Here is a 23,342-nt window from a genome sequence, read left to right on the forward strand (position 1 = left end):
CTGCAAAAGTGATGCGCTTGAAAGATTTCAAACAAAAGGAGGGCATCCAATAACAAATATTCCGAAATCTGACAGAATGCTCTATTTTTAGCATTTATTCTGGTATGTTGAGGCTGAATAACATACCAGAAACTTATGATTCGACCATTGATAATTATTTTGCATTTGTGCGTTTATAGAGTGGTTTCAAGACGCGCGCACTCCGATTGTTTGCTTTTAATAATAAATAATTGGCGACATGATTATAAAGTGAACATTTGGGTGTTTTAGGGTGCCGTTCAGGTGAAACTGGAACTCGGTCATCGTGCCCAGGTCCGAAAGAAACCCACCGTGGAAGGTTTTACGCACGACTGGATGGTGTTTGTCCGCGGACCGGAGCACAGCAACATTCAGCATTTTGTGGAGAAAGTCGTATTTCATCTACACGAAAGTTTCCCGAGACCAAAAAGAGGTATGAAGCGATTTACTATTATATATCATTGAATTATCTTCAACAGTTAAACTGGAATGATGTGTAATCCAGACAGACTGCAGCTTGGCTACTTGATGCATGCAGATCTTGTCTAGGCTACTGTAGCGCTGCAGGGACAAAAAGTGGTTGTCATTTCTAAAAGAGACCAGTCATAGCCTATATAAAGATGTTTATTAGCAATAAGTGTTTTGCATGCTTTTTAATTGATTTCTCTTTATCTGTTACCTTTGACAACGTGCGTTAATTAGTGCGCGACTCCTAAAAAGTTTCAAGATTAATGCGCCTGAACAATAACGCGATTATTTGGTTGACTTGTATATTGTATTCTCAGGGACATTTAAGGGTTTTCACAATACTAAAAGTATTTGTACCACGCTAGAATATCCTAGACGTTCAGCTTTAGTTCGTAAATGCACCTTTTGATAAGAGGAAAGTGAATAAAACACTTTTTTATCGCGTCTTAATGAACACGAGAGACACATTTTGCTTTAACGTTTGTACCTTTGCGTGCGTGTTTTTTTTTTATTATTTATTTTATTGTGCCTCAAATTGTGATATTCAAATTGTATGCCCTATAGTCCATTGCCACCCCACCCTCATTTAATTTTAATTAAAAATAGTATACATACATGCTTTTATACATATTGTGCTGTCTTTGTGAGTCCAGTAGAAGTGCATGGAAAGTGTTACAACCCTCCCCATCTGGTCACACATGATATTTCCGGACTTTCTAACATGTTGATGAAATCTGTGGCTGCCTATGTCAAACAAGAGAACCTACAGATTCAGAAGACACCAGTTCTGTCATTTACTATTTTACCAAACAGTTACCTCCAAATTGTTTTCTGTCCTGTAAATCCCTTTACATTTTACACAGTCACCACAGGAGGGAGGTGGTCCTGTATAATAATGATTTCAACCCCTGTAACTTATTCTCACAGTGTTACAATTCACCCTGTGTTACAATGCTTCCCTAGCTATTATAGTTCATATACCATTATTAGACAACGCCAACAACAGGACAGTGAGAGAGAGGGAATGAATGCATCTGGTGGTCTGAAAGGAGGAATTTAGGAGTAGCGGTTGATGAAAGCCTTGGAAGGAATTAATTGAAATATTTGCTGGTTTCCTCCCCTCACCCGACGTGTTTAAGCTGAGTTTGCTGTGACGTGATAAGCGTAGGGAAAATGCTGGAGAAAGTCAATCGTCATTACACGCCATTTAGATCGCAGGCAAGCATTTTCACTTTATTGAGAACAGTTGTTAGATCTTCTTTGTTCCGGCCAACTGTTTTCCTTAAGTATTTTGTTAGGTACATGTTTATGTCAGGACAACAATAACAGGTTGTTTTATCATGCACGTCACAGAAATATAAATTGCATGCATTCTTGCATGACAGAGCTGCAGCTAAATTGTTTTGATTCAACATTTTATTTATGTGATGCTTTCTAAGACTGTGTTTTATTACTGTGGTGGGAAATCAAACCGCAGAGATTGGAAAATTGCACAGAAGGACTTAAGTTTGTTTTCCTTCTGTGGACAGCTCAAGATGATTGGCTTCAAACGTATGCTAATATTTTCTCCATTCCTTTGCGTTATAGCGCTCGTACTATGTGCGCCTCCGCAGGTTTGATTTATGCCACAGAGTTGTTGTGTTTACGTAAGATCTGAAGGGGATGTGTGCTCCAAATCGGCTCTCCGGCTGTATGCGTGTGATGACAGTGTGGTGAAAATCTCCCTCTCTATATTTATTTTCTCAAAACATTAAAACAGACTATAAATCAAGGGCCGGACTTCATTTGGAAACTACTCTAAACTTGCTCCTGAAGGTCTTCGATGACAAGAAGTACACTAAATGTGGGTTGGCTTGAACTTCTAGCCCCTCTCCCCTTTTCTTTGACAAATGTCTTACAGGGGCTGCTGAAAAAAAAAGGCAAAAGCAACAGGGGGATACTTAACCTCTAATAAATCCTGCCTTATAACACCAACTTTTAGGAGATTCTACCAAACGCCCCCTTGGAAGTATACGATATGCACCCTAAAATTTTGCGCTGTGACGAATTAGTAGCCTAAGTACTTCCTGAGGTCTCCAGCTTTTTTCATGTTTATAGTAGATCCGACAAAGTGTTTGCTTCAGGATGAACTCAAATAAGAGGGTTTAAATCACTCAAGTTAATGTAGATGGATTTGCATACTTTATGATAATGACACTCGAAATAGGATTTCCTTTTAAATTTGGACCTCAAATGTCTTTAGTGTTACATTTTAGTCCTAATTAGACCCAGAATAAGTCAAACGATGAATAAACACTTTGAATATTTACATTTTCTTCAATGCCATGAAAAATAGACTTCAGTAAACACCCCATGTGGCCTTCTCCGTACTCAGCAGATAATTCACAACAGGACTTTCTCTCTCTCTCTCCGTGGAGGGGATGGATACAGAAACCTGCTTTTTTAGACCTAGAATTTATGGTGCGCTTGTAAGGTAAACAGTCAGGCTTATTATTTGGGGTCCCGGGAGGCTACACCACCCCCTTCTCCCCCGGCTCTCCCTCCTCAGGGCTTTGATCAGTGTTCGCTGGTGTCGAGACGAGCCGAGGGGAAGTTAGAGGGAAACCTTGCGCACAGACGGGCTTGTGTTTGACAGTTTAATACCAACAGTCTCACCATACTGCCCCGAAAGGACAGCTGCTCACACACTCATTGAGTTCTCCAAAACTCTTTACTCTAGAGGGTGTGTTCTGTGGCTGTAAGTCCCTTTTCTCTCTCCTTGTTTTGTTTGAAGCCTTAGGAGTATTCGATGTTACCCCTTTCACAGCTGTTGTAGATTACATGTTGCCTCCCTGTCTCTCACGGGGTTATGTGCTTCCTTGTGCCTTTCTCATAGTTACTCAGACTGTCATTTGGAGAAAAAAAAAGTCTGCCCTCCTAGATGTTGCTGGACAGAAGGACTTGCATTAAAGAGTTAGTTCACCAAGAAATAAATTATGCCATCATTTATTCAGCCTTATGTCTTTCCAAACCAGTATGACTTCTAATTCTGTAAAATGGACAATACAACATTGGACGTTTTTGACTTAAGGATATTTATGTTTCGTCTTTGTGTGAAGAATAGAAGTCAGACAGGTTTGGAATGACACAATGATCACAATTTTCTTTTTTGTGTAAAATGTTGCTTTTTAAGGATTTGTGATTGGCTCTTTCATGGACATGGCATGTGATGTTTCCCAATTTCAGAAATCATGGCTACCTGGACATTTAAACAAGGGTGGAAAGTGTTTTTTTGGCTGGGATAAAGGGACCGAACAGCCATGATTAGCAGGCATGCTGTGTAGCCTTGGAAACCTGATATTTTGTGCTGGCGCAGGAATAGGGGGGCAACAAACCCAAATAAATGGAGTGGAACATGGACGTTCATTTCACCTGCACCCATCTATGCCAGTTATACTCTGAAAAATATATAAAAGTCTGGCTTTTGGTTCGTGACAAGTCGCCACCTACTATTTTGCAGTGGAAAACATTGATATTTCTAGTCTTTTAGCCAGGCACACAAACATCCCGAGTCAATTAGGAATCCAATTCAGATATATACCAAGGGAAATGGCTGCCCACACTAGGTGATGGGGGTCTGCAGAATGTGTGGTGTATTTTTGTATTTACTGAATTTGTTTAGCCTTTTTATTGCTGAGGGTATGAAAGAGGGAATGATAAAATAAGATTGTATCATTACATCAGTGGACCATGCCAGGTGTCTCTTTATTCGCTAGACTTGACAGTACACTTGTGCCCAATTGCTGGAAGAGCTTAAAATAACACCATCCTTCTTGTGTTTTACTGCAGCAGCCCGATACAGCTTTATCTTTGCTCTCTGGTGTTATATAGTATAGAGTAAATAGTCCTTCAATCTTTGTGATGGAAATACAGAGGTGAATTTCTTACCCAGATGGGAGCAGTAAAGAGACTAAAAATGAGTCTCTTTGAGGGGAAGAATCATTATTTTAAGGTTTGTAAAGGATGTGCCTTTGCTAATTAAACTATTATAGAAACAAAAAAGTAAATAGAGCTTACTTGTGGAAAAACTAAGTGCTGTGATGCAAGAGTTGGCTGGAAAACCTACCCAGTATTTGTCCTTTTCAGTTGATCTGAGTGGTTGTTATGGTGTTGCTAGGTTGTGGTAAGTGGTTGCTAGGGTGTTACCTACTGGTTAGAGACGGCATAACAGAGGCACTCATGAATATATGAATGGCAGAAATGCAACACTCAATAGAGTTTAACACTGTCTGGCCACTTTTTCAACAGCTTCGACATCCCTTTAATTTTTCATATAGAGATTTTTCTTTTGTTAAAGAGTTATAAGCCACTAACCAAACCAGCCAATTAGGAGGTGAATAACAACATTACAAACTTCAATTTGAAAATAAATAAATAAATATAAATATAAATGATAATCGAAAATAAAAACAATGGATAAATATAAAACTATTGATTTTAAGAGTTGATTTTATAGTGCTTCATGAGAGAGGGTGCGCTCTTTTGACTCTGTTTGCTTGTTTTGTGATTTTCTTTCCAAAATCATGGGTAATGTAGTTTTTTTTTTTTAGCAGAGATTTAACTGTTAAACATCATTATTTTTTAAAATAGTGATATAATGCAGACTGACTGCTTCAAACAGCATGTAAAACCTCATAGCTCACAGTAGGTCTTTCAAGGTTTTTAGGTTATCGTTTAAAAAAAAAAAAAAAAATTCTTATATGGAGAAAATGAATTGAATTTTCACTTCCGGAACTCAACTGTTGCAGTCTGTATGGAAATTCTAGTCCTCCTGTTTGTTTACTCTAGAGCATGCATGCTATTTAGCTGGACCTTCCTGAAATATTCAATAGAATTATCAGATTTCATTCCTGATTTGAAATGTTATTGAAAGGAGACTTTGCCTGTGTCAAACTAGCCTACCTCCCAAGGGATAGTTCACCCAAAATTAAAATTCCATAATTTACACTCCCTCATGTCATTCCTAACCATATCTCTGACTTCTGAGCAAACGCAAAACAAATACTGTACTGGTTGTTTATTTCCGCGCAGTTACAGAGATTTACATCTAGAGACTTCAGGCTTCAAACAGGACTCACAAAGCATCATAAAAATATCCTTCATGTGAGAAACATTTTGAAACATTTGAAATTTAATTCATTATTCGCTGAAAATCTTCATCTCCAGAAAGCTTTTAACAGCAGCAACCGAATCAGATTACTCTGATTTATAAACGATTCAGTGGGACTGTTTTTGTCAACCAGATTAACGATTCAAAACTGATTCATTCCCAAATTGGACATGGTTAGTTCTCTCAAGAACGTGCCACGATAAGAGAGCAGATGTTAACATTTTCGGTGAATGAGTCATACGGACCACTTTGATAGTGCTTTGTGTCCATTTTGAAGCTTGAATGCTCTAGTGCCCATTTATTGTAATTGCATGAAAAAATAGGCAGTATATTCTTCAAAATTTCTGCTCTGTTTCACAAAAGATGGGTTTGCAATAACCAACCATGAAGATAAGTAAATGATGACAAATTTCTTTTTTGAGCAAGCTGTTACTTTAAATGACCAGGAAGGAAATGAAATCATTCTTTAGATGCATTCCAAAAGTCATGGACAATATTTAGTGCTATTCCTTCTCTTTAATGTTTCAGATGCTGATGTGTCATTCATCAGTGCCACTCAGCTCTCCCTTTTTGTGGTCCCGTAATGATCAGGTCAACATGTTTGCCTGTGGGCATCTTTTCCTGAGACTTCTCAAAGCCTTTTAAGTTTGTGCCCCGCTCATTGACTCGGCCTGAGCAGGAGTTAGGGTTATGTTAGTCTCCTATCTTGCATATGCACAGAAAACCACAGAATTTAAGCCCTCCTCAGGCAAGGTACGGCTTAGATGTTAGTGGGGGCTGCCTTCCTTTCCGCCCCTATTCTTCTGTGTGCTTGCCAGACCTCTTTCCCCTCGACGGGAAGCAATCCATCCTTGGGAGGGAGATGAACTGACTCCCTGCAGAGTGGAATTGAGGAGCGTAGGAATTTTATACTGACAGAAATTATGATTTATGAAATTGTAGACGTGGGGGCGAAATTGGGGAAGTGCCTTTTTGTCTTTGAGAGACGGATTACTACCGTCCCTAAAATCTATGTTTGACTTGTGAAATGCTTAATGCATTTGCAATGTGTACTAATGTACTAATGTTTTGGTGATGTTAAACTTAAATTAATGAAGTGAATTAATGAATTAATGACGCCTAAATTAATGAAGCAACTTGTATAAACATGGATAAGTATTTCTGACTGGTGAGTTCTGTCCCAAAACATCGTCTTTTTTAATCTTGAGGTTAATTGCTGAATGTATGAAACTGTCCATTTCGTTTCTCAGTGAATTGCTTAGCTGTCTGCTTCAATTTGTTGGATAAAAATGTCAGTTTCGGAAGCACTGCTGCCTCTGTGCATCACATTTAACAGATTTCCAATTACAATACGAGCAATAGTCTTTCCTAGTATATCTCCATGCATGGTTGCATTCTTATAATGTAATCTTTTGAAATGATTGTACATTTTATGAGCAGTCATTAACTGTGATTTCATTTCTGGCATGGTGAGCTGTGAGCATCTTGCAGTCTTGTCATTTTCTTGTTCGGCGGCACACACACACACACACACACACACCGAGCTAAAATAATTGGGTCTCTCTGGCTGTATTGCATGATATGTCTCCCCCTACATGTGGAATAAATTCTGCCAATTGGGAGTGTGAGTGTCACACATTTCTATTTCCCATCATGCCTGACTGTCAAATCTCTTCCCAGTGAAGGAACTCGCAGTGATCTTTTAACCATGCACATATCATTAAACAGTGAAGGCATGGCTGCTGCCAACGCATACTTTGACCCGTTTAACATGTCACATGTTTGTGGCTTGTAAAAATTCTCCATTTTGAACATCATGCATGCACAATAGAGCTCAGTATTAATACCCAGTCACCAGCCACGTTCTTATGTACACCTGTTCAACTGTTCGTTATCCAAATATATAATACCAGCCAATCACAAGGCAGCAACTCAATGCATTTAGGCATGTAGACAGGGTCAAAACAATCTGCTGAAGTTCAAACCGAGCAGTTTAAACATGGCATGGTGGTGCCAGATGGGCTGGTCTGGGTATTTCACAAACTGCTGATCTACTGGGATCTCTACCAGAGAATTGTCCCAAAAAGAGAAAATATCCAGTGAGCGGTAGTTCAGTGCCTTGTTGATACAAGAGGTCAAAGGAGAACGGCCAGACTGGGTTCAGCTGATAGAAAGGCAATAGTAACTCAAATAAACATTTCTGAGCTATGCAGAAGAGCATCTCTGAATGCACAACATGTCAAACCTTGAAGCAGATGGGCTGCAGCAGCAGAAGACCACACTGGGTGCAAATCCTATCAAATAAGAGCAGGAAACTGAAGCTACAGTTTGCACATGCTCGCCAAACTTGGACACTAGAAAACTGGAAAAAGGTGCAACGAGTCTTGATTTCTGCTGCGCCATTCAGATAGTAGAGTCAGAATTTGGTTTAAATGACATGAAGCATGGATCCATCCTTGCCAATGGTTCAGACTGGTGGTGTAATGGTGTGAGGGATATTTTCTTGGCACACTTTGGACCCATTTGTACCATTGTTTTGAGCATTGTTTAAACGGTCAACAACAATACTCAGATTAGCTGTGCTATGTCCATCCCTCACCATCAGCTCAGATCAGTGGTCCACTATGGCCTCCACAGTCACCAGATCTCAATCCAGTACTTTTGGGCTGTGGTGGAAGAGGAGATTCAAAAATATCTGAGAAATGTTTGCAGCACCTTATTGAATCTATTCTACAAAGAATTAAGGCAGTTCAAAAGGCGAAAGGGAGTTCAGTCCGGTGCCACCAAGATATGCCTAATAAAGTGTTCAGTGAGTGTATAAGACCACATTTATATTTCAGTATACAGTATAACTCCAATTATTGCACAGAGATCTGGAGTACTTGATTCTAAAATTGATATAGTGAAAGTGAAAATGAAGTGACTTGTGGCCAAGTATGGTGACCCATACTCAGCAGCAGTGAACACACACAAACCTTGAACACACACCCGGAGCAGTGGGCAGCCATATTGCTGCGGCACCCGGGGAGCAGTTGGGGGTTCGGTGCCTTGCTCAAGGGTCTCACCTCAGTCGTGGTATTGAGGGTGGAGAGAGTGCTGGTTATTCACTCCCCACACACTTTATAGTGGATGAGACGGTGTAGTGTCATTATATCATTTTATATATTCAATATTTACATATATACATAGGGCAGTCGTGTCCTCTAATGGATAGAGTGTCGGACTTGTAACCCAAAAGGTTGCAGGTTCGAGTCTCAGGTCCGGCAGGAATTGTCGGTGGGTCTAAAGCTGCTTTTTAGTTGAGAAATTTTTTTTGAACCAAACCAAATGTGTTGATTTCTAATATTGCAATATTCTGTTTATTACAGTAAAGATGTTTTTAACTATCTGTATTGTGTACAGCACTATATAAATTAATGTGACTTGATATATAATGATTTTATTATATTAAAATAAATATTATTATAATATAAATAATTAATTATATAAATCAATTATTTACATGCTAACAAATAGAATAACAATTATTTTCATTATTATTTCAATTGAATGTTACCTGGATATATCTGGAATGGTAAATTGGAAATGTAAGATTATGGTTGGGATCACCAAATGCTCACTAAAAGTTCATCTTTGCTAATGCTAATAACTTAATAACATAATAAAGTTAAATGTAATCTTTAGCAAATCTCAAAATGAATGTCCATTTTTCATAAACCGTATGAGATTTGACAGTGCTTTAAACTATTGATTTTTGCACTTAGTATTTTATTTTCAATTTTTTTTTAAAGAGTAATATCAGCTATTTAGCGATTATTAGTCAATCCTTAATATTTGTGTGTCCATACTTATTCATTTTACTGTAACTTCTATAATCTGTGTACTTGTGAGAATCATTCACAGATCAATGAACAGTGTGTGCCATATAATGGATGGCTTATTCAAGAAACACAAGGCAGACGGTAGTTTGGATCTAGCAAGCCTGCATGAACGGCCCTGTAATTGTTTTGCGACGTTGCAGAAATGATACCACCTTGTATAGGTGATGCACAAAGGGCTCTGTAGCCATGAAAGCCCAGACTGCCTCCTATGCTGGCATGAAAGGAGCGGAAGAGGGAGGGAGAGACAGAATTAAGGGAGAGGGCAGGGGGGGGAGGCTTGTGAGCAGCAGTCCAAAACAGGAACTGGGCCATAAATGCTGATTTTCCCCGGGTTTGGTGAGTCAAAGGGGGTGAGGGGGAGACGGGGAGGAGGAAGTGGTTTATTGAAGCATGGTTTATAAGGGCTGTCTGTTGGCAATTCTTTCACTCCTTTGCCTTGTATGTGTGCATGCCATAAAGCATTTGGCTCTGTCTTTTCTTTTCTGCACTCCTGGAAGCTGGAGTTTACTCTTGCATTTATGTTCCTGGCAGAATGCAAACAAGAGAGCGCATGTAATGCATTAGTCATGTTTGTCCAATCAGGTGTCATGAAGATGCGAGTAATTTGGCAGAACCTGAAATGCCAATAAGAATGCTAATGCAATTGCTAATAGTGCTAATAGTGTTTCAAATGTCAAGCAAGAGTCAAATCACAATTGAACCAGGTCGGAATAAATCCTTTGTATTGGTAGTAAAGATTTCTTTATTCAAAACGGCTCTGTGAACATTTAGTAAGGCGAGTTTTGATTTATTCACTGTGGCCGATTCGCATGCGAATGTGGTTAAATAAAAAGATTGATTTCCACTTTCCATTCTGCCATCTCCACAGTCACTGTGATTTATGCAAATTCCTTGTATGCCTTCAAAATCGATTGTTGTGCAGGATTTTAGGCGCAATTAGGAAGCACAAAACTGTTTTTGTTGGTTTTTCTAGCACAAGGAGACTTTAATTTGTAACAGTGTTGCTGGCAGGGATGTGAGCCTGAAATTTGACCCACAATTCTGTGCTCTCACTGAGGGGGAATCCTGCTGTGGTCATTGTCCACTTGGCAGAAAGCAAAAAGTGTAAGCTGACCCAAAAACATGGCTGGGAAAACCGTACACTGCTTGAATTGTCATAAATTCCACAGTTTGGCATAAAAAATCTATGCACTGCAATTGTTTTTCCTCTTTGTGGGCTCCATCATTACTTTGTAAAGGCTCAAAAAATCTTTAGACTTTAATATAGTAAAATTTGATAAATGGAGCTGAGAGTGTTACATTCTAATGGCTTAAAGTTTAAAGCACTATACACTTAGCCAAAATATTAATATAAAAAAAGCATTCATGGTGCTGATGTGTAATAAATATAATTATGTAACTATAGATATCTAACTATTAAGTAAAATTCCTTTCTTTTTTTAAATCCATATACTTTTTGTTTTCACCCAAGAAAACAAAAACTTTTTTCTTGAGAAAGTTCTACATTTTATTTATTTATTTTTGCCCTGAAGTCATTTATTTGTTTACTTATTATAAACCAGCGAGTGGGTCACTATCCAAAAATGGGTCTCGGGTCTGTTCTGATGACAGCAGGAGGAAAAAACTAATGCAAATAATAAAATGTAGCAAGCCATGTAACATAGTACATGGTTAGTTAAACAGGCTGAACTTTAAATACTTTCTATGTCATTTGTTGACGTCAAAGGCTATGCATCTATACTGTTTTGCCCCTGTTTATTGATCTCAGAAACAGTTGGGAACCACTGTATTAAATCTCCAGTTTAATGTTCTTTATTCATTATAAGATGACCAATGTCTTTTCTAACAGGAAGTGTTGCATGTTACACTAAAATCAATGCAGGGTAAGTGGGTTGAATGATTTCATCATCTCTCCGTACCCACCCTCCTTTGCTGTCATGCCTTAGGGGAGAACCTTTGATCCACAAAGAAAATGAACTTCTTAAGACAGTCTAAAAGAGTATCAAACATGCTCGGTCACAAAGGATCCGCTGCACAAAAGTGGAACTTGCGTTTGCTGCTGAAAGTCTGCCGAGGTACGAAGTAACAATATCCCCATCTCAGTGAAATGTAATTCATTCTTCCACCTGAAAAGACCTGAACCGCTGAAGGGAATTGATCTTTCATTTAGATGAACCCCAGAACAATCTGAATGGTGTCTGTGTCTTTCACTATCTGTCTCTCTCAAAGTCAGAACAAACGATAGAAAAGCTTTATTGGCATGACTAGAACAGATTACAATTTTACCAAATCATGCAGAATACTGACCAGGCATAGAAAGTAAGACAACAAGTGAAACAAGGAAATGGTACAAAAATAGTGTTTGAAGGGAAATGACAAGGAATAGAGGCTTTGTTTTGTTTTTATTTTGGGTTTTGTTTTGTTTTTTATTTTGGGTTTTGTTTTTTTTTATTTTGGGTTTTGTTTTGTTTTTATTGGGGGTGAGTTTGTTTTATTTGGGGTTTTTGTTTTAATTTTGGGGGTGTTCTTGTTTTGTTTGGCTTGGTTTCTTTTTTTCTTTTTTGTTTGTTTGTTTGTTTCTCAGGTTTCTTTCAGGAATATTTTTGTTTGTCTGTTATATTTAATTACATTTTAAGTTCTGTGACATTTAAATTTGCCTCCACTCTTCCTATATTCCTGCCTTTCTTTTACCTCTTTTCACCCACCTTCCCTTTCATCAGATAACAATGGATGTAAATGAGGATAACATATATTGCTAACTAAATGAAGCTAAATGAATGCCTATCTGTTAGCTAATGCAAAATGTGTAGGCCTTTACAACATAATAATTGCCCACATTGAATCAACAGTGCTGGACAATGATGATTCACTGCCATATTATTTTTCATTGGTGAAATGAAACTGTTTATAGACCGTTGGAAAAAAATTTAAATGATGGAAAACTAAAAGATAAAAAACTACTCAGAGAAGCTGAGCAAATTGAGAGAACTGTAGAAGAGAGGGATTATTCTGCAATAATGGCACCACTACTTCTCCTCCTCTTGCAATTTTCACATACGACATCACTGTTTGTGGGTGGAGCCTTGTCTCATTAGGTGCAGAGGCCCCACAGATTTGCAGTACACCTTTGAGTAAGACTTTCTTCTGTTCAGTGTGTATGAAACCGTTTTAGTTATAAGCTACTGTATGCTCATAGAAACTCCTCTATCCATTAGGGATCTTTTATCCTTAATTCAAACAGGATTCCTAAATGCATTTGTTCAGATCACTAAGTGATTTTGAGCACAATATAAGAATAAGAGCATAATGGCCCTTTCTTGCTGATGACGGGTTGACGACAGCTCAGCTGGCGGGCTAAAATAAAGTCTACCTTTGGGAAACAAAGCCTTGACAAGCTGCAGAGCTTTCTGCGGTGAGGTGAAAAAAGCACCATACAGGAAATAAAATAATTTAAATCAGTCAAGTCAGAGCCTTTTCAAATGGCGTTTTAATGAGAAACGTAGTGAAATTTTACCCTGCAACTGATCAGCTTAGTGTGGTGCCTATTAACGGAAGTGAGCTCACTAGTTTGGTTCTTGTTAATGCTTCTTAGTTAATGCCTGCAGGGCTACCAGGAAGGGTTAAAAAGAGGGTAAGTGTTGCTATTTCACAACCCTTAATGGTCAATTACTAGGATTTAGACCTTGATTCCAAGGTTTGGCTGTGGTTGAATAGTAAAAGTCATATGGGAATGCCTTGTCCTTTAGTCAAGGGTAGAAATGTTTTATTGTTATTTACTCTGTCTGGCTGGTAAGGTTTTATTGTCATGGTGGAATACTACTCGTACCACAATGCATTTTATTGACTCATTATGTCTGTAAGTAAAATTATACCCCAAACACACATTATAGATGGAGCAGGAAATTGCATTTGTTAAGGGTTTATGAATTTCTGTGAGGGCTAGTTTCAATCCTGATGCATTCACATTTTGCATTATAGGGTTTGGGTGCCTCGAGTCTGTGCATATTTAGTTTTATTACCTATTCTTTTTTCAAGGAGTAGTATTATGCTGCCACTTAGTTTGTAAAGGTGCTTGCTCGGTAAGCTTTCCATATAGTCCGGTGAGTTTCACTTAGGTCTGGGCGATATATCGAACACGATGATCATGCGCATCTCGTCAGTAAAGCCGGTTCCGTGATTAGCGCTAAATCTCCATCACCTGCATTCAAATGGAGCGGCATTTAATACACAGAGCCGTAGGTAATGCAGGTGATGGAGATTTACCGCTAATCACGGAACCGGCTTTACTGACGCGATGCTCATGATCATCGTGTTCGATATATCGCCCCTAGTTTCACTTAATTCTTATAATGTAGCTTGATTTCAGCAAGCACAGGTTTTTCCTATAATATCACTGCTTTTTTCAGTCTTCATTCTGTGAAGCTGATAACCACAATCGATGCAATGCTATTTGGAGTCTTGGAGTGAATTTAGATGCTACTAGAGTCAGCTTGAAGACATTAAAAACCCACCTGCTTCACAAACAATGCTGACTCATATGTGGTTTTAGCTTTTAACTTCTAGCTTGTTTACTAAAGAAAATACTTCTATGTTTTTTCTATGCAGGTTCTTAAGATGCAAAACTCTACACAAGTATATTCTATGAGAAAAAAAGCTTTTAATTTAATGGAAAATTAAATCTTTTAACACACATGTTAAGAATGGACCGTGAAACTGTACACTTGCAATGCATTGTCCAGACAATTCATGTGTTTGTGTACTTGGAGAGTGTTTCTGTGTGGGTTAGGGTAACACTTTTCAATAAAGTTCTATTTGTAAACACTGATTATTGCATCAGATATCATCAACTAACCGTGACCAATAATTTCTATGCTTTATCAATAAAATGTGTTTATTGGTAATTCATGTTTGTTTATAATACCATAATACACTAAGGTTAATTTTTACTAATAGATTATATACACTACAATTTAAACCCAGTAAGATTTTTTTTTTCTTTCTTTAATGGAAATTAATACTTTTATTCAGCAAGGAAGGATTCATTAACTTGATCAAAAGTAAGAGTAAAGATTTCTGTTTTAAATAGGCTAATTGCTGTTCTTTTGAACTTTATATTCATCAAAGAATCCTAAAAATATATATATTAAGGTAAAGGTACATGTATTGCCACAAAAATATTAACTGTGATTTAATAATAAGAATTTGAGCACTGATTTGGTGCCTGAATCTTGAGCACCAAATCAGGATATTATAATGATGAGTAAAAATTGAGCTTTGAGAAATTGAGCACAGAAATAAATTACATTTTAAAATGGAATCAAATAGAAAATGGTTCTTTTAAATTGGAATAATATTTCACAATATTACTGTTTGTACTGTATTTTTAAATAAAATAAATGTACCATTGGTGAGCATACTGTATGAGTCTTCTTTTTAAACATAAAAAAAATCTTAAGTAAATGTTGGGACGTTAATTTTTATATATATATATATATATATATACTTTTTTTTAAATGTTAAAAATGTATTATACGTAGAAATTATAATTAACCTAGATTATTAAATACTGAAAATGCTGTTGTTTAGTCGTTTTCACACCTAATCTATTAATTAATGTAAATGAATTGAACAGTATTATAGAGCCCTGTTTTTGTCTATACATGTATAAATGGAATTGTCTCTTTAAGTTGAAGAGATTCACAGCTATTCAAAGCCGTTAACATTACATTTTCACAACATATAGTTATTTTTGTTGGCTGTTGACTGCTTTCTCGTCACGTTTCTCATCACTTCACCCATTCGTCAGCCGTGAATGTTGAACAGACCCACACACAGAACGAAGTACAAACGGCACTAGTGTCAAGGCTCAACGCTCGAGTGAGGGCCTCGAGCAGCTGTAATTGCAAGCAGAGCCGCTCTTGACTATACACCAGGACGATTTTCACAGAGCGGGTCGCAGCTCGTTGGAATTCAACAGAGTGGACTATTTGTTGAAAAGCGTTGAGGAGAGGGTCATCGCTCGTTGTTTAAAGTTGGCATCTGGGGAATTTTTACCGAAGCCCCTAAGCTGGACGTTTTCCGTGACCCATGGTGCCTTGGCACTGCTGAAATGCATTTGAAAACATGCCTTGAAGTGAGCAAAGATCCCGGGTCAGTTTTTCCCCCTGTTTTGAATTGAGTTTGAGAAAGCACAGCTGGGAAATGGCAGGCTGAAGTGTTGCTCCATGGGGGCAGGGTACTTGAGAAGCAGATGTTAATGTGGTGGTTTTGGATGATGGGGGTCTGAAGAGAGCTTTACTTGATGCTCAATCTCTAATTTTTGCAGGATGGCAAAGTCTGCCATGCTTGGGAAAACGGGCTACAGTGTATTTGAGCATGTGCTGTGAAAAATTAAGAATGAAAGTAAACCACCATATCCAAACAACCTGAGAACTTGGTGGACTCTTTGACATTCAGTGCAGGTTCCCGTGCAATAGGTGTCAATTTACACCTTTGTGTGTGAACACAGTGCTCCCATATGGCAAAACCTGCCACGGTACCATCTTTTTGCATCACCCTGTCTATTTCTGTTTTACTGTAGTGTAAAGCTCAAATCATTTAAATATGTAATTTATATAGGTAAACACAATATATTGGTACCATATCAGTTATTGGCTGATATATCATTTCTTATATCTGCATTGGCAGATTTAGGATATTTAACACATTTCTGTTGTTTTTACATTGTTTTTGCTGTCGTTTAATGCTCATTTAGTTAATATTTTAAAAAAATATAATTTAATAACTCTGTTAAATGCACCAAATCTCAAAATGAATACCCATTTTAAGTACTTTATATTATTGTAATCCCTAAATTCACTTGTAGCATTCACTTGTATCGCCAAGGCCGATATATCGGCCAATATTTGTTTTTTTTAACGATCTGCATTAGCTGTTACATTTTTCTGTTAAGTGTTTCTTTTGTAGTCATATTTTTAACTAAAATGCCAGAATCAAGAAGTTGCCATCTAAATAAATCTGTATTACAGATGTAGTCAAATTATTTATTCAAGTTATTTTTATATTTATTTATTCATTTATATTACATATTTAGTAATTTTCATATTTTTTCTAATTTAGTAAATATTATATAAAATAAATATAAATGTTAGCAGTTGTTATGCATAGGATTTTACTTTCTTCAAATTGTGTGACATTTATATCTATATATATATATATATATATATATCTATATTGGTCGACCACTATTTAAAACAACTAATTTTCGTTTTTAGTCTTTTGACTTTATTTAGGCAAATTTAGTTTAGAATTTTAATGTCTTGTTTTACTGGTTATTGTCCATAACATGAAAATAATTTTTGGCTTCTTGACCAGAATTTTAATGTCAGTGCATCCCTAAATTTAAGTCTGCAGTGCCTTTTTGACAATGAGGCATCACTTCTTATTCAGCTTTAGTTGCATTTTCCAAGTTTGCTCACATAATATAGCCTATTTGTGTGCAATTTTTGTAAATTCTGTTGGCAGGTTGAGGCATGTTGTCTGAAGCTGATGGCGAGCGCACACAGTGGTTGGACAGCTGTGTGAGAGCTCTATTTTGAACAGCTAAAGTCTTGCCTCCTCAAATGATTAATTCATTGTACTTATTCTCTACTTTCCAAACCTTATTAATGAGGTTTAAAAACCTCCCTTTTAAACCAGAAGTTCAGTGCCAAAAGCTTTTTTGATCCAGCATTCTCAGGGCACCTGCTTAAACCTTCTATATTTAGATGGAAAAAGCATCTAACAATGCTGAAATGCTGGCTAATGATATTAGAAATTTCCTGTAGTAATTTAAAGAGGCAAGGTTTTCCATTCAAGCACTGGCAGTCAGCATTACTTTAAGAGTAGCAGTAGGGTCTTACTAAGAGTTTGGCTGCTGTCAATATGGAGCTTGAGTCTGGGACCAATTATGGACCGACTTATTTCACATCACAAATGATTTGTTATTCCAGGTCAGCCAGCACTCAAATGAAAATGAATGGGAGAATTTTATGAGTCTTGAGTCACAGCAAGGGCACTGCAATTGCAAGCTACCATCTCCTCTTTAATGAGGCTGGAGCCACCTCAATGCTTCTGGACCTACTTGTTCGGCAATCTTAAATGATTCAGAAATAACCACCTATAACAGTTAGCTGTTTTGACAATTAATGCCACATTCGTTGTACTTAAGCTACTTGCTTGGTTAGCTCTGAATGCAGCAACAGATTCCTCAATAGTCCAGCGATCTGTGAAGCATGGTGACCTATTGACATAGGCAAGTGATTATCTTAAATTAGACAGCAAGCTTAATGAGGACCTGCAAAATATCTTGCCACAGTTGTGGTTTTTTTTTTTTTTTTTTGGTCAATACATCTTAATCACGGTAAACACCTTACTTAATTTAATGGGAATGGAAATGAGAATGCAAAGAATAGAGGTCTGTTGGAAATGTTTATAAGTTTATTTATTCATTCATTCATTTGTTTATGCTTCTACAGGATAAAAAAAAAATAGTACAAAGCTAATTGTGACTTTATCTCAGAATTCTGTCTTTTTTTTCCTCACGATTCTGAGAATTGCGACATATAAACTCACAATTCTGATTTTTCTTTATAAACCCACAATTCTAAGAAGAAAAAATTTGAGAAATTTGAAATGATGATTTTTTATATATATATATTTCATGTAAACTCAGAATTCAGAGGAAAAATGTCAAAATTGCGATGCAAACTCGCAGTTGCAAGAATTGTGATATTTAAATTATTTTATTTATTCCATGGTGGAATCGAGCTTTCATAGTTTGCTGTGTGAACATATGTAATATTATAATGTTCACATCTTTCCTTATGTGATAGAATATATATACTGTATATATATTTTTAAACAATATTATTATATTATTTACAATATTAATACAAATATTTTTATATTCTAAATAATATAATATTTTAATTAATAGTTAATAATTTCCAAAATAAATATTTAATAATATTTTTAAGTATTTATAATTACAAATAAATGTAATGGATTTGGAATTTGCCTTCATGGAAGCATTACTTTTATTTTTTTCCCCAAAAAATATTTGTGCTACAGTCGATGGACATTGCACTGTATGTGTATCTATGCAAGACACCTCAGATGTGATTGCCTTAGAAACAACTTCTTTTGTGCCTGGCTGCACTGATTTAATTTTCAGCAGTAAATCCCTGTTAATAATTTCTGGGTTACATTCATATTTTATCAGCATGAAAGGGGATTTACGGCTTGAGCATTTGGCCTTGGTTGAACCCCATGCAGGTGGTCCGCTGTAAATGGGGATTGTTTATGCTGCAGGTACTACTGACATATATCGTACTGTGGAATCTTTGGATCAGATATAAGATTGTAATCTGAGACAAAGTGGAATTTTCTTCCCACAAACCCTCAGTGCTACCATGCTTTTGATATGCTTGGAAATGTAATATGAATCGATAGCATTTCATTTCATACATTAGGGGTTCTTAAAGTGAGGTAAAACAGATTAAATCTATTAGTGTAGCTATGCTGTGATTTGGAGTGTGCTTTTTTGTTGTTGTTGTCGTTGCAAATTGCAACAGTTCCTCTCTTTTTTTTTATAATTTGGCTCAGTGTGTTCCAGCCGACCCTCGTTATGACCCAGTCTCGGGGAAAGGGCAAATGCATTCTGACTGGCATTGTTTTATAATTGGCATGCTGTGTGTGTGTGTGTGTGTGTGGGTTGGTATTTGTGGTTTACGGGGACACACATTTGTTTAATGACATGGGTATTACAGAGGTATTACAATTTGAAGGTGGTTTATGAGGACACTGCCTATGTCCCCGTAATTCAAAAGGCTTAAAAAACATACTAAATGGTGTTTTTGTTTTTTTTGTTTTTTATCTAAAAGTGTGCAAAGTTTCCTGTAAGGGGTTGGTGTAGGGCAATAGCACATACAGTTTGTATGGTATTAAAAACCATTATGCCTATGTAGAGTCCCTGTAAACCACAGATACCAATGTGTGTGTGTGTGTGCAAGCAAAGGGGGAGTGGAAAAACTCTTCTTCTTTTCCAATAAAAGTGTGCAGTTGATTCTCTGTTCTGGTTGTGCTGTAGCTTTTGGCTGAGTTCTTGTTGGAGGTCAATGAGTGTATTGTGCACTTCACTCGTACAGTCTGTCTGCCCCCTCCCCCCCTCCTCAATCCCTGTGTAAAATGACCTTTTCATCTTAAGCAAAAGATCTAGAGCTGAGATAAGAACTCCAGATTCCAAGTTCAGTTCTGTTTTCCCTTCAGTTACAGTGGATCGACTTTACCTGCTTAATAACATGAAAGACATGGATAAGTTAGAAAAAAATAAGTGAGATATCGGATAGAGTGTGAGGTTTCCTAAGGTTAAGTGTGTCTGATAAGGAGTTTCCATAAGATTTGAAAGTTTTACTGATTTCCATGCTGGAAAAAGTGGGTAGTTCGCACAGTTCATAGACTTTTTTTTTTTTTTTTTTTTCTCAACATAAAGATGTTAGGTTATTATTTCTATTTCTAAGGGAAAATGTCTTGGGTCCTGTCATGAAGTTTTTCTCAATCCCAATGTGATGTAATGCTGAATTAATTAGTAGGCTTAATCTTAATTTTGTCAACATTAGTTGTTTATTTATAAATTAACATTATCTTAAATAAATGCTGTAAAAATGTTATTCTGCATTATTTTGAGATACCTAATGCATTAATTAATGTTACGAAATTGAACTTTATTGTAAGTTGTTGTTTTTTTTGTAGTGAAAAAATTAAGTTTTGTAAAATGTTTTGTTATAAGCTCATAAATCTCCATGCATAATGATTGTAAAAAAAATATATATATATTTTTTTTACAATGCATAACATGCCAACTTTACACACGTTTTTATGTCAAATGGAAATGTTCACCCAACCAAACTGTATAAAAGCATTACATTTTAAAATATGAAATCACTTTTAAAAATCACATTTAGTTTATTTGTGGAGTTCATAGTTAGCACCTCTGTGTGATTTGTTGCCCAAGTAAGAGCTTCAGGTTGTGCGTGTGTGTGTGCGTGTGAGATATTTTAGCCCTTGCAATGACATGATTCTGGCTTGAAGTCTAGACTTTTCATGAATTTTTGAGCCAGTCACCGAAATGCCATGTGTGACGTGTTGGGCAGTGTTTGGAATACAGAGCATGGCTACAGAGTTTATTTTTGCATTGGCTTTCAGTGGTGATTATGCAGATTTAGTCTCATAATCACCTCTAAAAGTGAGATGCACTTATCCTAAGAGTTACTTGCTAAATCTCAAATAAGGGTGACTGTCTGTACAAAAAACAGAAGCCTCCAGCGAGAACATATGCCATTTGGGTTTGGACAGTTATGTTTGTTAAAGTGTTTTGAATTGCTAAGGAATCATGCAGTAGAAGTATGTTTTAAAAGCAGAACATCCCATAATGGTTTTCTCCCTCTTTTCACTGCCAGTGGAAGCGTATGAAGGCACCATACTAAACAGACCCTTGCAAGGGATGATAGCTAAACGTGACCCGGCACGGCAATCAATCTCTGTAATATTTGTATAGTGGATGTTGTTTTGGGATCCGGTGACCTTAGGATCGAGGTCAGTCATCGTCTGGCCATTAGAGCGGTCACACTGCGTGAGGGGGGAAGGGGCTCGGTTGCTACGAAACCTTAGCATGCCGATTGTTATTGAGCTTTGTCAGTAGGAGCATGCTACCATTTGAGAAAATAAGTGCGTCTTGAGTTTTTTTTAAATAGCAGTTTGAATGAGTCCTAGGTTTACAGGTTTATTGAAAGACTTTTTTCAATATGTGAAAAAAGTCAATATGTAAGTCAATATGTGATCTTAATCATCAAACAAAAACTGACTAGATTAGCAGTTTAATGAAAGTGATGTGACGTGACCAAGTATGGTGACCCATACTCTGAATTAGTGCTCTGCATTTAACCCATCCAAGTACACACACACACACACACACACACCCGGAGCAGTGGGCAGCCAATGCTGTGGCGCCTGGGGAGCAGTTGGGGGTTCGATGCCTTGCTCAAGGGTCTTACCTCAGTCGTGGTATTGAGAGTGGAGACAGCGCTGGTTATTCACTCCCCCCTCCTACAATCCCTCCCACAACCTTCGGGTTACAAGTCCGACTCTCTATCCATTAGGCCACGACTGCCCCATATTAATATTGAGTGCGTTTCATTGTATTCAAAACGTAAGGAAAGAACAAGTTCCTCTTTTATTTGGCGTTGTCTGCAGGTGTCCTTGTATCCATTAACGCTCAACAGTACATGTTGACTAATTGGTGATGCTGTTAAGAAGCACTTTTGGGATTTGGAGAGCGAGACAAACAAGTGTTCCCATGGGGTGTCACCTGACCTAAACTACTGGGTGTTTATCCTGAAATATCTAATTGGGACCAAGGCTGATGTTTTGTCTTTTGTAACTTGAAGAGTGTGTGTGTGTGTAGAAGAGGGAGATAAAAAGGCTGAGATGTATCTGATGATGAATGGCAAGGCATCACTGTAAAACAAAAGTGTTTGTGCAGATAATTTATTCACTGAGGAGGTTTAGTGTTTTGAAAGATGATGATGAATGATTTGTGTAAGCAAAACCAAATGTGCTTTAGAGCAGTTTATTTTTATAAGTGGTGTCTCTTGATGAAGGCCATAAATTAAAATAACAAGATGGAAGCCCATTGCTTTTATGTTGCACAAAGGATTCGGCCATAAAGACATATAAATAATGCAGTTAATCAGGGAAGATGTGTCACACGTTCCAGGTCATTTAAACGGCAAGTCTAAGCGCTAATAAGTTCCCGGGAGAGGCTGTGAACATTTTTAGAAGACCTCTCTGAGATATAGTGGAGATGAGGAGTTTATTGCAACGCTTTAACATATATGTTTACTTGCAGTGAAGGTTATTGTACACAAAGGTTTCATTTGTGCACAGGCAACTGGATTAAACCTGCTGTGTAATTTTTTTTGAAAAGGGATTAATACTTTCATTGAGCAAGGATGCATTACATTTAACAAAATTGACAGTACAGACATTTATAATTTTCCAAAATCTTTTTTTTAAAATAAATCGTGTTCTTTTGAACATTCTAAATGTTTCTTGACATCATATCAACATATTAGAATGTTTTCTGAAGGATCATGTGATGTTGAAGAGTGGATTGATGGCATCTGATAATTCCAAATATGTGCAAATATATAATTTTTTAAATATTAAAAAGCTGCCAGTAAAAAGCTGAAAACAGATATTTTAAATGGTAATAATATTAATAATAGTTTTATTGTATTTTTGATCAGCTTTGGTGAGCATAGAGATTTATATATAGGCCTATATTTACATATTTTACATATATTTTATGTTATACAAAGTATGTCCTGATTGCGATACATATTCTGCTTTAAACCTGACTGTACCTCCAGTGATGCTCATTCTCACTAGGTTAAGATGAATCCTATCTTGCTCTAGCATGAAACCTATGCCTAATATGCTTTTATAATGTTGCTGGAATAATAATGGTGCTTAATTTGAGTATATAACCAACCTCCCACTGCTTTTTATAGTAATATGATAAAGCAAAATGTATGTGTCTTTCCTGATAGCTACTGCTCATCTAATTAAAATCCTAAGGGGGAAAAATCTGTGAGCAAGTAAAGCTCATCATTATTTCCTTTAATGTGTTTGCTTAATAAACCATCATGAAAATTTATGTATAATGCATTTTTATGTAATACCCACTTCACAAATGGCAAACAAGGCTGTGCTATATTGCAAATCTT

The 23,342-nt window shown here is 36.9% G+C and overlaps 1 protein-coding gene across 3 annotated transcripts in view; it reads left to right on the top strand.

The window, feature by feature from the left end:
- The window catches only part of mllt3 (MLLT3 super elongation complex subunit), a 47,261-nt gene that overhangs the window by 2,643 nt on the left and 21,276 nt on the right, over positions 1-23,342 (top strand). For all 3 annotated transcript variants that reach the window (XM_058781581.1, XM_058781580.1, XM_058781582.1), the window contains exon 2: positions 271-451. In XM_058781581.1, coding sequence (XP_058637564.1) covers positions 355-451 — 97 coding nt within the window. In that variant the 5' untranslated portion in view covers positions 271-354. The remainder of the gene's footprint in view (positions 1-270; positions 452-23,342) is intronic.

This window comes from Onychostoma macrolepis, chromosome 07 (genome assembly GCF_012432095.1).
Source record: "Onychostoma macrolepis isolate SWU-2019 chromosome 07, ASM1243209v1, whole genome shotgun sequence".
NCBI lineage: Eukaryota > Metazoa > Chordata > Actinopteri > Cypriniformes > Cyprinidae > Onychostoma > Onychostoma macrolepis.